Raw genomic sequence first — 23063 nt, 5'->3', positions numbered from 1 at the left:
TCCACATATAAGTGATATCATATGGTATTGATCTTTTTCTGTCTGACTTATTCCACTCAGCATAATATTCTCTAGGTCCATCCACATTGCTGCAAGTGACAGGATTTCATTCTTTTTATGACTAATATATATATACATATGACTTTATGATTATGAGTCACAAATCATATTATTTATGAGATAAATCTCATATGATTATGATATTATATTCTTATAATCTCATATGATTGTGGAAATATAAATTATGAGTATATTTATATACATATTATGGCATATATATTTATGACTGAGTAATACACACACACACACTCTACAGCTTCTTTATCCACTCATTTGTTGATGAAAAATTGGGTTGTTTCCATATCTTGGCTACTTTAAATAGTGCTGCTATGAACGGTGGGCTGCTTGTATCTTTTCCAATTAGTGTTTTCAGTTTTTATGGATATATACCCAGGAGTAGAATTGCTGGATCATATGGTATTTCTATTTTTAGATTTTGAGGCATCTCCATACTGTTTTCCATAGTGGCTACAGCAAATTATATTCCCACCAGCAAGTGTATGAGGGGTTCCCTTTTCTCCTCATCCTCGCCAACATTTATTATTAGTGTTCTCTTTGATGACACCCATTTTGACAGGTGTGATGTGATATCTCTTTGTTATTTTTATTTGTATTTCTTTATAATTAGCAATATTTAGATCTTTATATGTGCCTGTGGACCATCTGTATGTCTTTGGAAAAATGTTAATTCAAATCTTCTGCCCATTTTTTCTTTTAATTGGGCTATTTGTCTTTTTGGTTGTATGGATTGTTTATATATTTTGGATATTAACCACTTGTTGGTCATAACATTTGCAAGTATCTTCTCCTATTCAGTAGGTTGTCTTTTCATTTTGTCAATGGTTCCCTTTGCTATGCAAAAGCTTTTAAGTTTAATTAGGTTCCATTTGTTTATTTGTGCATTTCTTTCTTTATCCTTAGGGGACAACAGATCCAAAAAATACTACATGATTTATGTCAAACAGTATTCTGCCTATGTATTCTTCTAGGAGTCCTATGGTTTCCAGTCTTACATTTAGGTCTTTAATTTTGAGTTGACTTTTGAATAGTGAGAAAATATCCTAATCTCACTGTTTTACATGTACTTGTCCAGTTTTCCCAGGACTTACTGAAGGGATAATCTTTTCTCCACTGTATATTCTTGTCTCCTTGGTTGTAGATTAATGACCATAGGTGCATGGGTTTATTTTTGGGCTCTCTATTCTGTTCCATCGATTTGTGCCAGTACCATGCTGTTTTGATTACTGTGGCTTTGGAAGTATAGTCTGAAGTCTGGAAGGACAATACCTCCAACTTCGTTCTTTTCTCTCAAGATTGCTTCAGCAATTCAGGCTCTTCTATGGCTCCATATAAATTTTAGGGATTATTTAGTTTATTAGTTCTTTGAAAAATGTCATGGGTAATTTGCTAGGGATTTCATTAAATCTGTAGATTTCTGTGAGTAGTATGGCCTTTTAACAATATTAATTCTTCCAACCCAAGAGCAATGGATATCTTTCCATCTCTTTGTATCACCTTCAATTTCCTTCATCAATGTTTTATAGTGTTAAGAGTAGGTCTTTCACTTCCTTGGTTGTTTATTTCTGTTCTTTTTGATGCAATTTTAAATGGGATTTTTTAAACTTTTCTCCTTCTAATAGTTATTAGTATATTAGAAAAAAACAGAATTATGTATATTATTTTATATCCTGCAATTTTTACTGAATTCATGTATTAGTTCTAATAGTTTTTTGGGTGGAGACTTTAGGGTTTATATATAAAAGCACGTCATCTTCAAATAGTGACAGTTTTACTCCTTCCCTGTCAAATTTGGATGACTTTTCTTTCTTTCTCTTGTCTGACTGCTGTGGCTAGGATTTCCAATACTATGATAAACAGAAGTGACAAGAATTGTATCACACTGATTGATTTGCAACTGTTGAACCATCCTTGTGTGCCTGAAATAAATATAGCTTGATCACGTTGTACGATCATTTTTATATACTGTTGGATTTGATTTGTTAATATTTTGTTGAGGTTTTTGCATCTATATCCATCAAAGATATTGACCTGTAATTTTCTTTTCTTTTTTTAAATGTCTTTGTCTGGTTTTGGTATCAAGGTAACGTGGCTTAGTAGAATGAATTTGGGGATGGTCTGTCCTCTTCAATTTTTTGGAATTGTTTAAGAAGAATAGGTATTAGCTCTTCTTTATGTGTTTGGTGGAATTTTATTGTGAAGTCATCCAGTTCTAGACTTTTATTTGCCAGGAGTTTTTTTTTTTTTTTTTTTTTAATTACAAATTCAATACCACTACTAGTAACTGTTCAAACTGACCATTTCTTCTTGATTCAGTCTTGACATGTTCTTTGTTTCTAGAAACTTGTCATTTCTTCTGAGTTGTCCAATTGTTGCCACATAACTGTTCATAGTATTCTCTTATGATTTTTTGTATCTCTGTGGTATCAGTTATTTCTCCTCATTTCTTATTTTATTTGGATCCTCTTTTCTTCTTGGTGAACCTGGCTAATGGAGTATCAGTTTCATTTATCTTTTTTAAAAATCAGTTCATGATTTCATTGTTTTCCATTGCTTCTGTTTTTTTGGTCTCTATTTTACTTATTTCCTTTCTGATCTTTATTATTTCCTTTCTTCTGCTGACTTCAGGACTTGTTTGTTCTTCTTTTTCTAATTCCTTTAGGTGGTGGGTTAGATTGTTTATTTGAGATTTTTCTTATTTATTGAGGAAGGTCTGTATCACTATAAACTTCCCTCTTAGAACTGCTTTTGCTGTATCCATAGATTTTGGAGTGTTGTGTTTCCAGTTTCATTTGTCTTGAGGTAAATTCTGATTTCTTCTTTGATTTCCTCATTGACCCATTGGTTTTTTTAGTAGCATGTTGTTTTGTCTCCATGTTTGTTCTTTTCCCATTTTTCTTTCTGCAATTGGTTTCTTGTTTTATAACACTGTGGTCAGAAAAAAATGCTTGATATAATTTCTGTGTTCTTAAATTTGCTGAGACTTGTTTTGTGGCCCAGCGTGTGACCTATCCTGGAGAATGCTCCATGCGCACTTGAAAAGAATGTGTATTCTGCTGTTTTTGATATAATGTCCTGTACATATTTATTTAGTCCAGTTGGTCTGTTGTATCATTTAAGACCACTATTACCTTACTGATTTTCAGTCTGGATGATCTGTTCATCGATAAAAGTGGGGTATTAAAGTTCCTTAATATTGTACTATTTGTTAAGTATCTGCTTTACATATTGAAGTAAGTACTCCTGAACTGGGTGCATATATATTAATGAGTATAATATCCTCCTGAAGCATATAAACTTTTCTTTAAGTGAGACAGGGGTCATTAATAACCTCTCTCACTTTTTAAAGCAGCTGTACTGTGATTACAGTAGTTAAGAGCAAGGGCTTAGAAGTCAAATCTCGGCTCAAAGCCTAGATTTGTCATCAGTCAGTTATGTGAACTTGGCTGTTTCCTAGTGTCTACACCTTAATTTTCTCTGTTAAGTGAAGAAGAAATTGCTAACCCACTCATAAACACCATGGCAAGCTCTCTCTATAGTTTCTCTGCTCAACCCTGGGCATGTAAGGGTGAATAGCACAGTCCTTGTCCCCAAGGAACTCAGAGTCTAGTGAGAAAGACAAACACTAAGAGGAGATCACAAAGGAACTGTAACAAATGCTACAAAGGAGAAGCTATACAGTTGCTGTAAAAGGGGGACATGCCCTAATCAGAGAGACCAGAGAAAAGAAATTCACCTGAGGGTAAGGAAAGAACATTCAGGTGGAACAGAATCCTCAAAGGCTCTGTGGACTGAGGAAGTGTGGGGAGTTCAGAGAAGACCAGGATGGTTAGTGAGGAGAAAGCATGTGAGAAAGGTGGTGTAGGGGCTAAGAATGGAAGGTAGGCAGGTCATGTAAGACTTTTTATCCTCTTTTGTTTTGATCCCAAGAACAGTGGTAAGCTTTGTTTTTTTTTTTGAAGGGCTTCAGGTAGTACGTGTATGTGTATGTCAGAAACAGTTTGCATCTTGAAATGCTCACAATGATGTGAGAATGGAAAGGAGGAAGAAGAGAGATGGCAAGGGTGGATGGACTAAGAAAGCAGTACAGTAGATCCAAGTGAGAATGTTTGGTGACTTGACTTTGAATCCTTGCACGTGGGGAAATCTAACCCATGTTTCAAGCTAGGGAGTTAAGTCAATGATTATGAGTTTTGGGGTTATTCTGAGAACACTATCCAAAAGACACAAACGCAGCACACCTGATATTCTGTATACGATTTCAGGGGATTCACAGATCAACTGAAGTTATAACCATGGCTTGTACTTGGGTCATACGCCCCAAATTAGACAAGAAAGCTTTATAAACCCTTTGAATGTATCACGACCCCTTTGTTTTACTTCTACTTCTTTCCTGAAGGACATGCCCTGTTTGTCAGACCTCCTTTCCCTGTCCTCTTACCTCCCTACCCTTACATCAAATGTCCCAGGAGGATCACAGGAGATGAGTCAGTTTTCCTAGTTCCAGGAATAGAAGATGCCTGATGACTCTTACCTTGTTAAACAAGAAACAGTCTTTGTTTCTTTCATCTGCTAGATCCTTGGGTAGGTAATGGCCTTAGAACTACTTATACCTGAAACCTGTGATGCTGATGGTGTTCCTAGATTCAGGCCAGGCTTGAAGAGAACTATGGATTCCTCAAGAATAGCAAAAGATCAGATCTCTAGATTGAAGAATAACACTCACTTAACCCATATATTGCCAATGTCAATTTAGAAGGTCATCAGCATGGCTTAGTGGTAAAGAATCTGCCTGCCAAGCAGGAGATGCGGGTTCAACTCCTGGGTCAGGAAAAGCCCCTGGAGAAGGAAATGGCAATCCACTCCAGTATTCTTGCTTAGGAAATCCCATGAACAGAAGAGCCTGATGGGCTTCAGTCCACAGAACTGCAAAAAGTTGGATACAACTCAGTGGTTAAACAGCAGCAGCAGCGACAATCATTTGTAAGAATCCTGTAACCCAGAATTATTTAGAGTGGAGTCCCAGATTGGTACCAGTTTTGAGAACTCTTTGTTACTAGGTTACAATGAGATAAGTTTAGAAATTGAAAGTGGGCAGTTAAAACCTTTATAGCAAATTGTCACAGCAATTTTACGTCTGATGAATCTGTTGATAATAAATTTGAGCATATCTGTTATATGATTTCTTATTTATCCAGTAAATTTTTTTGTGTATGTATTTTATTAAAGTAACAGTCCATGTAGGACTTAAAAAGGAAAATAACTAGTTCTTAACCACCAAGGATTTGAAAAGAAATGCTATACTCAATGGAAAGTTCCCTAGTTATTGCTTTAACAATGTGAAAGATATAACATGGGAATTTTACTCATGAATACAGAGGACTAGAAATGAGCCTGAATGGACTCGGAGGCACTAAAACCTGAGTTTTACTTCTAAATTTTTGCTATAGTAATGCATGTTCACTCCCCTCCTCTGCAGGAATGAAAGACATTCCCCACCTCCACTGCTACCCTCAGCCCTTTCTAGCGACGGCCCCATTACTCAAGGTTACATTCTTGTCCCAGGCAGCCCATATCCAAGGACAGGTTGGCAGAGAGGAAGTATGTAAACTGTGCCCTAGCCCCCCGACCATGACTCACAAATCTGAAAGGTCATTTCAGTTCTATAGCATCCTTGGGGGCCAGCTGAGGCCTCCTTTGTCACTGCATCACAGTGTACTTTCTCCCACTGTCCAATCCTGCTTCTTTCCATTCCCTTCCCTTCTATAGGTGCTGATCCCAAGAGCACTCCTTAATAAACTTCCTGCACGCTAATGTACATCTTAAAGAGTTTGCTTTCTAAGGAATCTAACTTTTTAAATATTATTTAACAGTAATATGACTTCAAGGATCATAATGAAGCCACGTGCCTTGAATGGTGACACCACAGTTAAGAACTACCATTTATTAAGAGCCTATCATGTACCAAACACTACGAGGTGCACTGTATACAGACTCTATAGTTTTCTGTAATGTGGAGTAAAATACTCATAACATAAAATGAGACTGGATCAATAATCAAAAACCTCTCAACAAACAAAAGTCCAGGACCAGGCAGCTTCACTGAGTCTATGAAACAAGAACACCAATCCTTCAGAATTCTTCCAAAACACAGAAGAGGAGCACTTCCACACTCACTTTACAAGGGTAGCAATACTTCAATACCAAAGCCACATAAGGCGCCACAGAAAACGAAAATCACAGGCCTGACGAACAGATGGAAAACGGTCCTCAACAAAATATTAGCAAACAGAATCCAATAATACATAAAAAGGATCATACACCATGATCAAGTGGAATTTACTTCAGGAATGCAAGGATAGTTTAACACTCACAAATCAGTGTCTATATCACACTTAAAAAATGAAGGATAAAAATGATACAACCATTGCAACTGATGCAGAAAAAGCATTTAGCAAAACTAGCATCCATCCAACTTAAAAACTCTCAATATTAAGTGACTACAGAGGGAATATACCTCAGTATAATAAAGGCTATAGCAGGAGACTCCAGTTTGATTCCTGGGTTGGGAAGATCTGCTGGAGAAGAGATAGGCTACCCACTCCAGTATTCTTGGGCTTCCCTGTAGCTCAGATGATAAAGAATCTGCCTGCAATGTAGAAAACCTGGGTTTGATCCCTGGGTCAGGAAGATCCTCTGGAGAAGGGAACGGCAACCCACTCCAGTATTCTTGCCAGAAGAATCCCCATGGACCAAGGAGCCTAGTGGGCTACAGTCCATGGGATGGCAAAGAGTCGGACATGACTGAGCAACTAACACTACTATGCCAAGCCCATGTTAATATCATACTACTATCATACTCAATAGTGAAAAGCAAAAAAATAATGACAGCTTTTCCTCTAAAATCAGGAACAAGACAAAGATGTTCACTTTTATGTGATACAATACCATCCCTGCCAGAAGTTAGACAAGAAAAAAATAAAAGCCATCCAAATCAAAAAGCAAGAATGAAACCATCACAGTTTGCAGATGACATATTGTATATCAGTCAGTTCAGTCGCTCAGTCGTGTCCGACTCTTTGCAACCCCATGAACTGCAGCATGCCAGGCCTCCCTGTCCAACACCATCTCCCGGAGTTCACCCAGACTCACATCCATCAAGTCGGTGATGCCATCCAGCCATCTCATCCTCTGTTGTCCCCTTCTCCTCCTGCCCCCAATCCCTCCCAGCATCAGAGTCTTTTCCAATGAGTCATCTCTTCACATGAGGTGGCCAAAGTACTGGAGTTTCAGCTTTAGCATCATTTCTTCCAAAGAAATCCCAGGGCTGATCTCCTTCAGAATGGACTGGTTGGATCTCCTTGCAGTCCAAGGGACTCGCAAGAGTCTTCTCCAGCACCACAGTTCAAAAGCATCAATTCTTCGGCGCTTAGCTTTCTTCACAGTCCAACTCTCACATCCATACATGACCACTGGAAAAACCATAGCCTTGACTAGACAGACCTTTGTTGGCAAAGTAATGTCTCTGCTTTTGAATATGCTATCTAGGTTGGTCATAACTTTCCTTCCAAGGAGTAAGCGTCTTTTAATTTCATGGCTGCAGTCACCATCTGCAGTGATTTTGGAGCCCCCCAAAATAAAGTATATAGAGAACCCCAAAGATTTCACCAAAAACTATTAGAACAAATGAATTCCATAAAATTTAAGGATACAAAATCAGCATACAAAAATCAGCTGAATTACTATACACTAACAATGAACCAACAGAAAGAGAAATTAAGAAAACAATCCAATTTATAACTGCATCAAAAAGAATAAACTACGTAGGAATAAGCCAAGAAGATGAAAGACCTGTACAATGAAAGCTATAACATGTTGATGAAAGAAACTGAAGAAGACATAAATGAATGGAGAGAGATTCTGTGCATGGACTGAAAGAATTAATACTGTTAAAATGCTCATATTACCCAAAGCAGTCTTTGCAACCCAATGGACTACAGCACACCAGGCTTCCCTGTCCTTCACTATCTCCCAGAGTTAGCTCAAACTCATGTCCATTGAGTCAGTAATACCATCCAACCATCTCATCCTCCTGTCGCTCCCTTCTCTTCCTGCCTTCAATATTTCCCAGTATCACAATCTTTTCCAGTGAGTCAGCTCTTCACATCAGATGGCCAAAGTATTGAAGTTTCAGCTTCAACATCAGTCCTTTCAATGACTATTCAGTGTTGATTTCCTTAAGGATTGAGTGGTTTGATATCCTTGCTGTCAAAGGGACTCTCAAGAGTCTTCTGCAGCACCACAGTTCAAAAGCATCAATTCTTTGGCACTCAGCCTCCTTTATGGTCCAACTCTCACATCCATACATGACTACTGGAAAAACCATAACTTTGATTATACGGACCTCTGTCAGCAAAGTGATGTCTCTGCTTTTTAATACACAATCTACATTTGTCATAGCTTTCCTTCCAAATAGCAAGCACCTTTTAATTTCATGGCTGCAGTCATCGTCCCCAGTGATTTTGGAGCCCAAGAAAATAAACTCTGTCACTATTTCCACCTTTCCCCATCTATTTGCCATGAAGTGACATCAATCTTGGAGATGATTTTTTGGATTTGACACCAAAGGCAACAAAAGCAAAAATAAACAAGTAAGACTACATTAAACTAAAAAACTTCCACACAGCAAAAGAAATAATCAACAAAATGAAGGCAACTTATGGAGTGGGAGAAAATATTTGTACGTCATATATCTGATAAGCAGTTAATATCCAAAACTTTCATATACATATATATATATATATAACCTCATACCACTCAATAGCAGTAAAATGAAACAATCTAGTTAAAAACGGGCAGATAATCTGAATAGACACCTTTTAAAAATTTTTATTTATTTATTTTTTGGAGGCTAATTACTTTACAATATTGTACTGGTTTTGCTATACATTGACTTGAATCTGCCATGAGTGTACATGTGTTCCCCATCCTGAACCCCCTCCTACCTCCCTCCCCATCCCCTCCCTCTGGGTCATCCCAATGCACCAGCCCCAAGCACCCTGTATCATGCATTGAACCTGGACTGGCGATCCGTTTCACATATGATGATATACATGTTTCAATGCCATTCTCCCAAACCATCCCACCCTTGCCCTCTCCCACAGAGTCCAAAAGACTGTTCTATACATCTGTGTCTCTTTTGCTGTCTCCCATACAGGGTTATCGTTACCATCTTTCTAAATTCCATATATATGCGTTAGTGTACTATATTGGTGTTTTCTGGCTTACTTCACTCTGTATAAAAGGCTCCAGTTTCATCCACCTCATTAGAACTGATTCAAATGTTTTCTTTTTAATGGCTGAGTAATATTCCATTGTGTGTATGTACCACAGCTTTCTTAGCCATTCATCTGTTGATGGACATCTAGGTTGCTTTCATGTCCTGGCTATTATAAACAGTGCTGCGATGAACATTGGGGTACACGTGTCTCTTTCAGTTCTGATTTCCTTGGTGTGTATGCCCAGCAGTGGGTTTGCTGGGTCATATGGCAGTTCTATTTCCAGTTTTTTAAGGAATCTCCATACTGTTCTCCATAGTGGCTGTACTAGTTTGCATTCCCACCAACAGTGTAAGAGGGTTCCCTTTTCTCCACACCCTCTCCAGCATTTATTGCTTGTAGACTTTTGGATAGCAGCCATTCTGACTGGCGTGAAATGGTACCTCATTGTGGTTTTGATTTGCATTTCTCTAATAATGAGTGATGTTGAGCATTTTTTCATGTATTTGTTAGCCATCTGCATGTCTTCTTTGGAGAAATGTCTGTTTAGTTCTTTGGCCCATTTTTTGATTGGGTCGTTTATTTTTCTGGAATTGAGCTGCAGGAGTTGCTTGTATATTTTGTATATTAGTTGTTTGTCAGTTGCTTCATTTGCTATTATTTTCTCCCATTCTGAAGGCTGTCTTTTCACCTCGCTTATAGTTTTCTTTGTTGTGCAAAAGCTTTTAATTTTAATTAGGTCCCATTTGTTTATTTTTGCTTTTATTTCCAATATTCTGGGAGGTGGGTCATAGAGGATCCTGCTGTGATTTATGTTAGAGAGTGTTTTGCCTATGTCTTCCTCTAGGAGTTTTATAGTTTCTGGTCTTAATGTTTAGATCTTTAATCCATTTTGAGTTTATTTTTGTGTATGGTGTTAGAAAGTGTTCTAGTTTCATTTTTTTACAAGTGGTTGACCAGTTTTCCCAGCACCACTTGTTAAAGAGATTGTCTTTTCTCTGTTGTATATTCTTGCCTCCTTTGTCGAAGATAAGGTGACCATAAGTGTGTGGATTTATCTCTGGGCTTTCTATTTTGTTCCATTGATCTATATTTCTGTCTTTGTGCCAGTACCATACTGTCTGGATGACTGTGGCTCTGTAATAGAGCCTGAAGTCAGGCAGGTTGATTCCTCCAGTTCCATTCTTCTTTCTCAAGATTGCTTTGGCTATTCGAGGTTTTCTGTATTTCCATACAAATTGTGAAATTATTTGATCTAGTTCTGTGAAAAATACCATCGGTAGCTTGATAGGGATTGCATTGAATGAATCTATAGATTGCTTTGGGTAGTATACTCATTTTCACTATATTGATTCTTCCAATCCATGACCACGGTATATTTCTCCATCTCTTTGTGTCCTCTTTGATTTCTTTTGCCAGTGTTTTATAGTTTTCTATATATAGGTCTTTTGTTTCTTTAGGTAGATATATTCCTAAGTATTTTATTCTTTTCGTTGCAATGGTGAATGGAATTGTTTCCTTAATTTCTCTTTCTGTTTTCTCACTGTTAGTATATAGGAATGCAAGGGATTTCTGTGTGTTGATTTTATATTCTGCAACTTTACTATATTCATTAATTAGCTCTAATAATTTTCTGGTGGAGTCTTCAGGGTTTTCTGAATAAACACTTTTTCCAAAGGATATATACAAATGGACAATAGCTATCTGAGAAAATGTGGAACATCACTAATCACCAGAAAAAAGCTGGCAACCATACTTTCTGTCTCTGTGAATTTGACAACTCTAGGTCTCACACATAAGTGGAATGATACAGTATTTGTCATTTTCTGACTGGCTTAATTAACTCAGCATAATGTCCTCAAGGTTCATTCACGCTGCAATGCAGAAATTCTTTCCTTCTTAAGCCTTAAGTAATAACATTTCATTGTATATGTATAACTACATTTTGTTTATCTGTGATCCATTGATAGACACCTGGGTTGTTTCTACCCTGTAGCTATTGGGAATAATGCTGCTATGAATATGGGCATACAAACACATGTTCAAGACTCTGCCTTCAGTTCTTTTGGGTATATACACAAAAGTAAAACTGCTGAATTATATGGTCATTCTGTTTTTAATTTTTTAAGGAAGCACCATATGAGGCTGCACCATTTTACATTCTCACCAATGGTATACACAAGATTTCCATTTCTCTAATTTCCTTGCCAAAACTAGTTATTTTCTATATATATTTTTGTAAATAGTTGCCATCCTAATGAGTATAAGGTAATATCTCATTATGATTTTGCTTTGTATTTCCTTTATGATTAGTGATGTTGAGCATATTTTCATGTGCTTATTGGCCCTTTGCATATCTCCCTTGGAGAAATGCCTATTTCCAGTCCTTTGCTCCTTTATAAATCATGTTGATTAGTTTTTGTTGTTGACACAATCTGTAATCTTTCCATCAATCCTGCAAGATAGATTTTTTTTTTTTTTTGGTCACATGGGCATGTGGGTCTTTAGTGCCCCAACCAGGGATCGAACCTGTCCCCCATGCAGTGGAAGCATGGAGTCCTCACCAGTGGACCACCGGGGAATTCCTAAGGTTGATGCTTTTTTGCTCCAAGTACAGATGAAAAAACTGATTCAAAGAGGTTATGTGATTTAGCCCATGGTTGCCAAGTGGGAAGTGGCAGAGCCCAGAAAGGTCACTCTAACTTCAGAGTTATGCTCTTTTCAGTTTACATTGGAATTCTTACAAAAGTTAGGTATTATTGTTGATGATGCCAGTGATATTGGCATATGGCACTGAACTTGAAGGAAGAGGAAGCAGGGAACGTAAGAGGTAATAAGGGCTGAGAGAACTTTAAGTTTTGGTTTTGAGAATACTATATAAATATAAATAAAAACTGTAACATATGACTTGAGAACCATAATGACAAATTTTAAAATATAATCAATACTAAGCAGAGCACTAATATTATAGTATCCAATGTCAGGTATTATACAATTTAAGAGGAGCCTAAAGAATTCATGGAGAACTTCCCTGGTGGTCCAGTGGTTAAGAATTCACCTACCAATGCAAGAAACATGGGTTCGATCCTGGTCTGGAAGATCCCACATGATGTGGGGCAACTGAGCTCATGCACCACAACTGCTGAGTCCGCATGCTCTAGAGCATGTGCTTTGCAACGAGAGAAAGCTACTGCAATGAGAAGCCTGCACACTGCAACTACAGAGTACCCAGCTCATGCATCAAAGAAGACCCAGAGCAACCAAATTAAAAAAAAAAAAAAAAGAATTCATGGAGAGTCCAGAAGAGAATAAAAAAGACACTTCAGTGTTGAGAAGCAAAACCTGATCTATGTGATAAAGTTAAAGAGCTCCAATTAGTTAGTACAGAAGGAAAAAAAGCTGAAGGATAATATTTTTGAAAAACTATACCTCATTTTAATTGTTATAAAGAGATCCTTGATGTGTCTAAAACAGAACATCTTTATCCTGAATTCTGCACTGTAATTGAATATGGCAACGTTATGAATGTGTATGAGGTTGTTATCTGAAAAGTAATGATTAGTCATTCTTTATTTTGTAGGAAGTAGTTTTAAAATACTGCAAGAAATAGGTTAAAACACTAGGTAATTTATAAGGTAGGTGATTTTAGTTTTGAAGACTATTTAATAGTAAAATGCTTTATTTATAAAATTTTCATTGTAATCTTCTGAGATTAGGCATTTTACTTTATTTTTTTTTTTAGGCATTTTACTTTAAAGTGAGGAGAATAAAGGGCATAAACTATTTTCCAGAAGAATTTTATGTGTGTTAAGTATTTTTTTTTTCTTAAGGGCTGATACTTCAAGGTAATGCATTTTGGATATTGCTAGAAGTTTAAGAAATTTACAGAACATAATCCTGCCCTCAAGGATTTCTGGTCCTACTGAAAGAGGCAATTTGCTCCAGAAGTAAGTAATGAAAAAAGATGACAAAGTACTTGAAGCACTGAACTTCGTGGTATAAAATATAAGTGCTCTAGGGATTTTTTAAAATGGCAAGATAAATTTAATTACATGAATAAGCATTATTGGAGGGGAAAAAACTTAACTGGATCCTTAAAGGATAAGAAACATTTGTACAGGTGAATAGGTACTCCAGATGTTGGCAAAAGAATACACACAGACAGAAACATGAAATTCCACTCATTCATCTATTCAATCTGAATTTTTTAAGTCCCTACTGCTGGCTGGTCATTGTGTTAAGCCTTGGGGTTTCAGCATCAAATCACAGCTGATCCTTGCCTTCCAGGGAATTATAGTCCAATGGGGGAACCAGTCAAGTGATCCCTGAGGATATTAGAATGTTGCAAGTGTCATATTCTAGTAGAGGTAATCACAGGGTTCCACTCAAGCATAGTCAGAAAGCATCTAAATCAGATAGGGCATGCAAAAGGGCAAGAGGAGGTGGATGGTGCACAAGCAGAGGGAACTACATACAAATAAAGGCACAGAGAAGAAATATGCCGTATGATGGGGTGAGAATATAATTTAGCCTCCACAGTGCTCACAAAATGTTACCTGCGCCACCTGTTTTCCAAAGCATACAGAGGCATCTTCAACCAGCAATGTGGAAGACCAGGTGTCTGGACTTTAGCCTAAGAGTACAACTAGCTCTTACTAAGCAATCAATATTGTAAGAAGTTGTATTTTCAGATTGTCTGTGGCATATGCTATCCATCCAGTCCTCTAAATGACCAATCCTTTACACTTGGACTTTGTCGGACCACAAAGAAACTTAGATTATATTAGTTCTGTCCTTCACAAAACTGTCTTCGTTGACATGCACTGAAATACTTTGCCTTCGTTGTCGGTCACGCCAAGCAGTGTGACCTACTTCTGTTGTGTTAGGGTGCTGAGGGCACTATCATTCATTCAGGGGCGCTCAGTGTCCTCTGTGTAAAGTAGGAAAACACAGGTTTTGGAGTAAGAGCTAGGAAGAAGCTTAATTTCCCCCCAGGGTATTTCTCCCTTTTTGGTAATGAGAATTATATACTTTTATTCATCACACTTCCCATTTTGTCCTGGTTGTTAGGAGATTCAGAACCAGATTCAGCCTCAGTTATAGTAATTTTACTTGGTCTGATATTTGAAAAATTTGAAATATATACTTCTTGGCCTTGATTTTCTCTTTATATTTTATTATTTTATTGCACATGGTATTATATTTTTTAAGACTCTGCTAGAGATGAGACGTCTATGCTGTATCTGCCTAGCTACAATCTCAGCTGACGAAAATTGCCAGCCGTGCATAGACTGGAAACTTTTTAATCACATAATCAGGCTAACACTAGAAGCAGCCTGACATCTATCTGAAAGGCAGCAGCTACCTAACTTTAGTTCTGCACACCAGTGACACTTTGCTAGATGAGTGAATGGAAAATATTCTGATTCTGTCTTTTAAAGCTGAACGCAGCAAGTGGGGAGAGAAAGAATCACACAGAGAGGTCGAGCCACAAGTAAGGGTCATGAGCTGTTCACCCAAGAACAATGAAAGCTAGTTGCTGAGGAGACAATAGATGACCTGGTCATAGGGATGGCCTAACAGACTCATCATTTAGCCACCATAGCTGCTAACTGTCCCAGATAAGGCTGCAGGTTTTCATGAGGTCTGACTTTTGAGACTGTCTCTCCCCTGAGCTTATGTACAATAACTTTCTGCTGCTGCTAAGTCGCTTCAGTTGTGTCTGACTCTGTGCGACCCCATACACAGCAGCCCACCAGGCTCCACAGTCCCTGGGATTCTCCAGGCAAGAACACTGGAGTGGGTTGCCATTTCCTTCTCCGAATAACTTTCTGTACCAGAGGTAAACTGAGGGCCTCTCTCACCTCGATAATCAAAAGGCTACTGTAGACAACCTAAATCCTCGGCATGAAAAGAGGAGGGTAAGGATAGGTACCAGGAATAATGGCGATTTGCAGTGGAGAACAGTAGAAAGGATGAGTAAATAGAAAATACAAGGCCTGAGAGAAGTCACATTTCTAGAAATTGCATATTTTAATGTCTGAAGATTAACTATGAATGATTCATTATTTACTAAGACTTGAAGCTCAGCCATAAAAAATTAAAAAATAACTCATCAAATGTCTTGTCACATATCTTAATTTCCCTGGGAAGCAAACCAGAAGTGAATGGCAGGGAGGAAAGTCACTTTTTAATCCAACTGATCCAAAAAAAGAAAGAGAGTGATTCTTCTGCCCAACAACAGAAGCCACCAACAAACAGGCAACACTGAAACAGCAGCTTCTACCCAGCTGACTTTCTCCTTCACACCCTGACAACCGGGTTGGATTTCTCAGGTATATCCCCATTTTATACTGGGGACACGTGCTATGTTTTATTGATGAAGCTGAAGGGACATTCCACACATTCAAGCTGCTCCCCTGTGGTATCACATAACCAGTTAACCTGGGTATAGGTTTCAAGAGAAGAGGGCTCGCTGATACTTACAGAAGCCCCAAATGGACATATTGCCATGTCCAAAAGGTGCGATCAGAGAACTGTAAGAGACCACTGCTTTACTAGTGATGATCTTCATTCTGGGGACTTAAGAGAATCTGAGTCTTTTGCCTTATAATCCTGACTTGAAAGAATACAGAATAAATATAAATGTGAATCATGCCCACAGGGCAATATAGTTCAACTCACCATTCTCCACACCTTGCGTTACCTACCTACACACTCTTTGGGACCCAGTTCAAATTCTACAGGTAGGGCAAGCAGAGCTGTAAATATTTCCACGGGCAAAACTTGCTTTTTCCAAAGACAGGCATGGCTTAGCATGCCGTTTTCTTTCTTTAGAACATTTAGGAGCAATTATGTCCTAAGGATAAAAGGATGGCAGAGCAAAGGTATGTGCCTATAACAAGCATCTCATTGAATCCAGAAGCATGGTGTGTGGGTTCACTGGAGGAATAACCACGGAGTATAGATTGATGACTTATAGCGATAAAGTATAAAGGCTCCCAGGGTAAGGTAACTTTATGCTGGTTGCCTGCCCAATTCAGGACTGCAAGAATAAACAGGATCTTTTTCCACCCAAAGTGAATGGATACCACACAGGACAGCACAAACCTGCTACAAGATGCAGTGGTAGGTAGAGCTCTAACAGTCCAGGGTGCCAGGCAAATTTTTTCCAGAAGGTGATTGTGCTTCCTTAATACAAATGTAAGTTGAGAAAGGAGCCACCACACTTCCCTCCTCTGTTTATAACAAAGTAGTAATTGTTAACAATTGAAGAATCATCACTCCTCTCTTGGGACTTTGCCAGCTCAGCAAGAGACAATATCCATTTTCAGATGTTATCTCAGTAGTCCATTTCTTAATCCCTTTCAGAAGCAGAGTTCCCTGATTTTCTTTAAGGCAAATGAACCCCCTTTGGGTGGGTTCTTAGAAGCACCCCCCCACCATTTCCCCTTAAACTGAAAGACGGGCTGTTTCCTACCCCCTATTTCCACCCAGGTTGTTCAGCTATGCCTGAGTTTTGTTGCTGAATGTAGAAAGAGTTACTACATGAAATGAAAGAGGCCTCGGGACAGGAAAGCATGAAATTTCAATGGCTGGCAGCCAGGCGATGTTGCCATGTAGAGGGACCCACATCCTTCTTGTGTGGCTGCAGCCAGATTGAGACTAGAAAACACCTACTGTTCAAACATCACTTGTGCAATACAGCCTGTAATGAAGTACTAAGACCAGTTGCTTAGAACTGGGTGATACAAACCTAATTGATTCAGATTTTTTCCTGGTTCCTTGTACAACAAATCAAAGCTATTCTTCCTATTGATGTCTGTTCTAAGAAAGTACATGTTGGGTATGGTGTGCTGAAGTCAGCACGGTTAAGGGGCGGGTATGAACAAGGCCTGGCAGGACGAAGTTGATTTTGGTCGTAGGTCCCAGACAGGGGGTCATGTCCGCCATCCATGGGCAAATGTCAGTGTACTCAGAAGACAGAGGTGAGGGGAAAGGCTAGGCCAGAGCCTTATTTGGAGTTTCCTTGGGAAAGGTGAGGCGGGGCAGGGTAAACAGCTTAAAATGGGCTAGTTTAAATAATTCTGGAGGGCTTTGGGCTATAGGGGTGGTATCTACTTGCTTGGTCCCTGGTCCCAGAGTGACTTAGGGCAAGGGAAATTTTGACTTGCCATGGAAGAATTAGATAAGGAGGTAGTCGGGGATATAAACTTGGGATTGGCTGGTTTGTATATGAAAGGCACATATGTGGGCAAGTTGTCATTATCTTTAGGCACTAGCTTGCCTGGCAGGGGCAGTCTGTAAGGTCCCCAAATGCCAAAGCATCAAGAAAATAGAGTTGACATAATTGACTCTGAGATGAATGGATGCAAGTTGACAATAAAGACTCTACGAAGACACAGAACAGTGCATGTTTTTAAATATGCCACTTGCCTGGGGCAGCATTTGAGGATCTTAAACTGTCTTGAGTCCCCAGTATCCTTCAGCACATCTTTCTCATTTTTTGATAAGAACTGGTATTTTTTCAGTCTTATATAACATGCTATGCAAACACGTGTCAAAATCCTTGAATTTAACTTGACTGCCTCTCTAAACCCATATATGGAGAGCTGGTGATGATCTTCCTTCATGACTGTGGCTAAAGGGACCTCTGCCCAAGCAGTGATTCTGTCTGCTGCATTTAAATGGGAATAAAGCACACGTCTGGGTGATGGGCTGTGGACTCCTGGGGTTCTGCCTCCTTACTTTGTAAACTACCTAACTCCTCTGCTCAAGGAGAGGCAGCCCACTGCCATCTGCTGTGCTGGCGGCCTGCCCCCGGGGCCCCCCCCCGCAGTTATACTGCACCCCACTGTCTTCTGGGCCCATACACACTTGGCGTGTGGTCTCACCCCCACCTCCCACCCCTAGCTTAGGTACAGCTCAGGCTCAGCGGGATCTGTGTCTCCAACGGAGATTTAAGTGTTGAGAGACAAGCTCTTTCCCGGGGCTTCTTTGCTGATGAGCCTATGTTGCCAATGTATCTTCTGGGTGGACTGTAAGGGCTACTAATGAAATAGGTTCAAGGAAAGTGATATTACAACCGAGGCAAGTCCAAGTCTCACAGTCCTGGAAACGGAGGGACATTAGTACTTCTTGGCAGGCCGCTGGTTTGGTTTGGAGCTTGATGTCACATTCATTCTCCTGGCTGCCAGTCTCCTGAAGGAAATATTGACCTTCTCGCTTTAGTTTTCTATATTTTATGCGTTGCTCCTCACTGGATAGGCTGCTTAGTATCAGAACTGCAGGACACTGGTAAGCATTACCAATAGCACTCTGGTTGGTTTCAGTTTCTCTGGTACATTTTGGTAGATAACCAAGCCATGGATTTGGTGTTCCCTCCTCTCTTCTCATTCCTTTTTGGAAAGAGTTGAGATGGGCTGGGGAAAGATATTTGAAGCTTTCTGATCCAATGTAAATGAATCCTGTGGTGGGTAAATAATTTTCCTCCCTCCTTTGCCTCTCCTGGGGTAGTTTGCTGAATAATGCTTCTCAAATAAGTTTATAAATATTCCACTAGAGGTAAGAGGAGTATTAAGCTCATAGCAGGTGTGCCATTAATGCTTTAGTGTGTAGGGTAGAGCAAAGAGGAAAGGAATCATCAAAATTTTGTGGTTTCATAGAATTTTCTGGAAGTGAGAGCGGGGAACAAAATACTGGGGGCGGGTAGCACTGGTGAAGTGTGGGTATAACCTCACAAGATCAAGTCAGGGCATTCCTTCAATGAAGGAGCTTTTTTTGGGACAAGTGGTAGGATGGAGTTAAAGTTTTGTTTTTCTTCCAGTTATAGTATATGTTTATCTTAACTCAGAAAGAAGCATAATTAATCAATCTCGCCAAAAAATTAAAAAATAATTTTTTTTCTTTCCCTATCTCCTATTATCTCAAAGTCCAATTCACAAATTACTCAACTGTAGTCTAAAAGTCTTCTTTAATAATAAATATTCATCTTCTTTAGATGCTACTGCAATTTGGTCTTCAAATATCATGCTTTTCAACATATCCTGTTACATTTTATTTGTGAATAACTCAATTACGGTTTTAGTTTCTTCTTTGATTGGCCTTAACGTCCCCATACTTTTAACCAAAAGCCTCCATAAGAGTTAAGGAGATTTCTTACTGCCACAGCGCCACCTACTGGTAGGTCAACACAGACGCAAGATAGCGGTAGCTTAACTTGGACCCACAATTTTGGAGAGTCCTTCTGAGCTTCGGTTTTTATAAAATGCCAATTTCCTTGTCATTTTGAGAAACTATCACTTCTCTTGATAGCTATTAATACTCTTGCTGTGGCATAAAGTCAGCAAGTTATAATAAAAAAAAAATAAGCTCTTATTTCTTACTGTTACCTTAAATTGGCCCTGACTTCACCGACTTTGGTTTTCTGTGTCCTATAACTGTAGCAAGGGCTCCAGATTGTGTGGGCAAGGGTTTGGATCTGGCGAAAATAACCTGGGGAGCTTCCAAAGATCCTGAAAAATGTAAGAAAAACCCCCACTTAACACTTTATTTAATCTTGGCTGAAAGGACAAGAGGTCAAATCTAAAACTAGGCTTTAGGGGATCATTGTTCACCCTGATGCTGGCGCCCCATTTCCTGCCAAACATCGAATCTATCCTCTCTCTCTTGCTTTCTAACCATGTTAAGAGTGGGTAATAAAACCAAATTCTTGTCCCTCTGGCTCTGGGGAGAGAACAACGTTTTGGGAGCAGTGAAGTGTATAAGACACTAACTAGGGCAAGAATCTCAAGGGTTTGTTTATTTTTACTAATTTATTATATTCCAAAGCCACCCCGGATCTCCAACTGTACCATGCGTGTGAAAAGAATAAGAATCTGAGAGTGAAAAATAGGTCATCCTGCCAAGAGCGGCCAGGCAAATAATTTCATTTGAAAGTCAAAGTGATTTCTAGATCCTTAGGGTCTGACTTCCACTGGCTTTACTTTGTATTGAAATAAGTTCCTTTCCCTTGTTGTCCCAGAGACAACAAAGCAGGCGGGCAGAGGCCCACTGAGGTGCTGCTGCCATGTCCCCATGCGAAAAGCACAAAGCAGCACAGAATTTTACCAGGGCCCACATGGCCAAAGCTTAGCAGAGGACACTGCTTCTCACTACTTGTAAATGAAACCCACACTGGTGTTCGAAAGGCCAGGTAAGGTCCCTTTCTCTGACTGTAGATCTACAATAGCTTTAAAAAAAAAAACGCCTGGGGGAGTGTATATGGAGGCTGGGCTCCAGGACAGGAAAAGCTTAGGAGGAAGCAGAGGGACAGGGATGAGGGCAGCTGGTGTGGCATCAGGCCTTACAACAATGGTGGTTTACACCATCAAATCAGCACGAGAGAAATGCCAGTTATCTAATCTGCCGCGCTCTGCTATTTTCGTTCACCGTTACCACTTCGGAACTCAAGAAGAACACCATGCTTACAAAGGAGGAGAGCCAGTGGCTTTGGCTTTAAGCCAAAGGCCCTCATTCCGGCTTCCTTCTCAAATTTCCAAATCTGCTGACTCTACACCTTCCCTTCTATAGCACACACAGAATATAGCTGGAGGTAGGGAAGTCAAGGAAAAGTAACATTCACGGTGCATTCCAGGCACTCTGCTAAGAGCGTTCCCATTCACTACCTCATTTAAAGTTCATAACAAAAAGAATGTCACTATGCCACCGTCAGCGGGAAAGGACTTTTGAGTGGTTTTTCAACAGCACCCTGGGATGAACTGTATCTTGTTCAGACGGCCTGACGAGCAGGGTCTCACAGCTTAAAGGCCTGGTTGGCTAGACTTGGGGAGGGGGACAAGAGGTCAGGAAGCAGACTTCTGCTACATTCATGGACTCAATCACTGAGTTAACTGGACCAGACAGGAGCTAAAACACCTTTCTCAGGCAGTTTAGTGAGCCCTGTACAGGAAAACTTCCCAACTCTCAAAGAGATGTGCAAACCTTCTGACTTGTTCTCCCTTCTTGTGGGTTTAAAGAAAAATGCTTTTAATAGCAGCCTAACCTCCTCCTTTTTATAGGATGTGCTTCTGAACCCCCAGAATAATGCCTTTAAATCTATGTGTAACACAGAAAAACAGATAATTTGTGGGTGAAACACTGACGTGCCAGGTAGTTATTTAGTTATTATTATATTGTTAAGGTAAAACATTTATTGGGAAGTCTGGAAAATGCCTGAACCTTAGTTACTGCACATTCATCCGCATTTCTCTAAGGATCAAGAACCCCAAGCGAGTCATGGAAGAGAACAAATTCAAAGGACTTTGGAGGCCCAGAGTCATTTGGAGACAAAAGCAGTCCGCAGAATCCCGTGTAAAGAAAGCGGGAAGACAACGCGCTCATCTTCAGTTAGAAGCATGGAGAGACGTATTCATAGATAAGAGAAGCTTAGGAGAACCAGGAGTGCAACTTCCCCTTGTCCTGTGGTTTTACAGCGATACCAAATTCAGTACAACTGTTACAGAAACTTCTAAGTACCGTCAACAGTCAGTCAACACTACTTCATGATCAAGATGCTGGAAGTGTGACCTGCCTGGTCGCTCAAATTTCCAACTTCCTCGGCCAGAGTGCATGCAAAGAGTTCAGTTTCATACTTAATGTATCAAGGAGACATGCAAATGAAATAGGCAGGTTTCTTGGATCTCCTAAGCTTTGTAAACCTCTCCAGCCTCAGCAAATTTGAAGAGCTGCCGAGGCTCTAAGAGCTCTATCTCATGGAATTCATTCCAGGTAGGCCATGGTTCTTTTCACCTCCCACTACTCAGGCCGTAAGAGTTCCAGGTGAAAATTTAACCTCCTTAAAAATAACTATCATGTTCTAGGAGTTCTTTTTAGGGGGAAAGGGGAGGGGTAGTTATATACCCATCAACTATTTCTTGAATTTAGGTTTGAAGACTTTAAGTGGAAAACAAAATCTATACTCTTTCATATTATTATCTGACTTGGGTGCAGTTACAGAGCCTTTCTCTATATACAGTAAGCCTATGAGGTATATGTATTAATAATTATCCCCATGATACAGGCAAATGAACCAGATTCCTTAACAATCTTGTCATCATTTTAAGGTGCATTGTATCACACACACACACCCTTGCACCCTGCCCTTAAGCCCTCTGCTCAGAGGCCCTAGTTCCCAGCCACACTGATACAGTGGGGCTCCCAGAACACAACACCATTTCACCACCAGCCCCCTTCCCTCACTGGCCTTTGCCCACACTGGTCTCTCTTCCTGGACCTCCTTCCACCCCAGGCCTCCCCGCTCCCGGCTGATCTGTCAGAGTCAGACCCCAGTTTAGACGTGTCTTCCTCTAGGAAGCCCTCTTCTATCCCTAAAGAGCCTGGGCCAAGTTGCTTGGGTTCAAATACTGCTCCACCACTGACCAACTGTGGGAATTTGGATTATGGTTCATAATCCGTCTGTGCCTGTATTTCTTCAGCTGTAAAACAGGGAATACAGCCCCCATATGGCACGTGTGCTTTGTGAACAGATGAGTTATGGCATGTGAAGCATCCAGAGGTGTGCCTGACACACAGCAACACTGTCTTCTATTATTCCCTGTGTCCCCAGTGCCTGGCACTCCCTCCCGCATCCACATCCCGTCAACCTCTCTCTCCCTGAGACTCTAAGCTTCTTGACCGTAGGGAAGGCCTAGTTCACTCTTCATGTGT

General features: G+C 39.8%; 1 protein-coding gene across 14 annotated transcripts in view; it reads right to left on the bottom strand.

The window, feature by feature from the left end:
* Positions 1-23063, bottom strand: part of TTLL5 (tubulin tyrosine ligase like 5) — a 317823-nt gene that overhangs the window by 31225 nt on the left and 263535 nt on the right. For 11 of the 14 annotated variants that reach the window (XM_027552476.1, XM_027552477.1, XM_027552475.1 and 8 more), the window contains one exon: positions 19748-19870. The exons of the other annotated variants lie outside the window; for them this stretch is intronic. In XM_027552476.1, coding sequence (XP_027408277.1) covers positions 19749-19870 — 122 coding nt within the window. In that variant the 3' untranslated portion in view covers position 19748. The remainder of the gene's footprint in view (positions 1-19747; positions 19871-23063) is intronic. 14 annotated transcript variants of the gene reach the window in all.

This window comes from Bos indicus x Bos taurus, chromosome 10 (genome assembly GCF_003369695.1).
Source record: "Bos indicus x Bos taurus breed Angus x Brahman F1 hybrid chromosome 10, Bos_hybrid_MaternalHap_v2.0, whole genome shotgun sequence".
Classification (NCBI taxonomy): domain Eukaryota; kingdom Metazoa; phylum Chordata; class Mammalia; order Artiodactyla; family Bovidae; genus Bos; species Bos indicus x Bos taurus.
The sequence above is the reverse complement of the archived record's forward strand: the minus strand, read 5'-3'. Positions and strand labels throughout refer to the sequence as shown.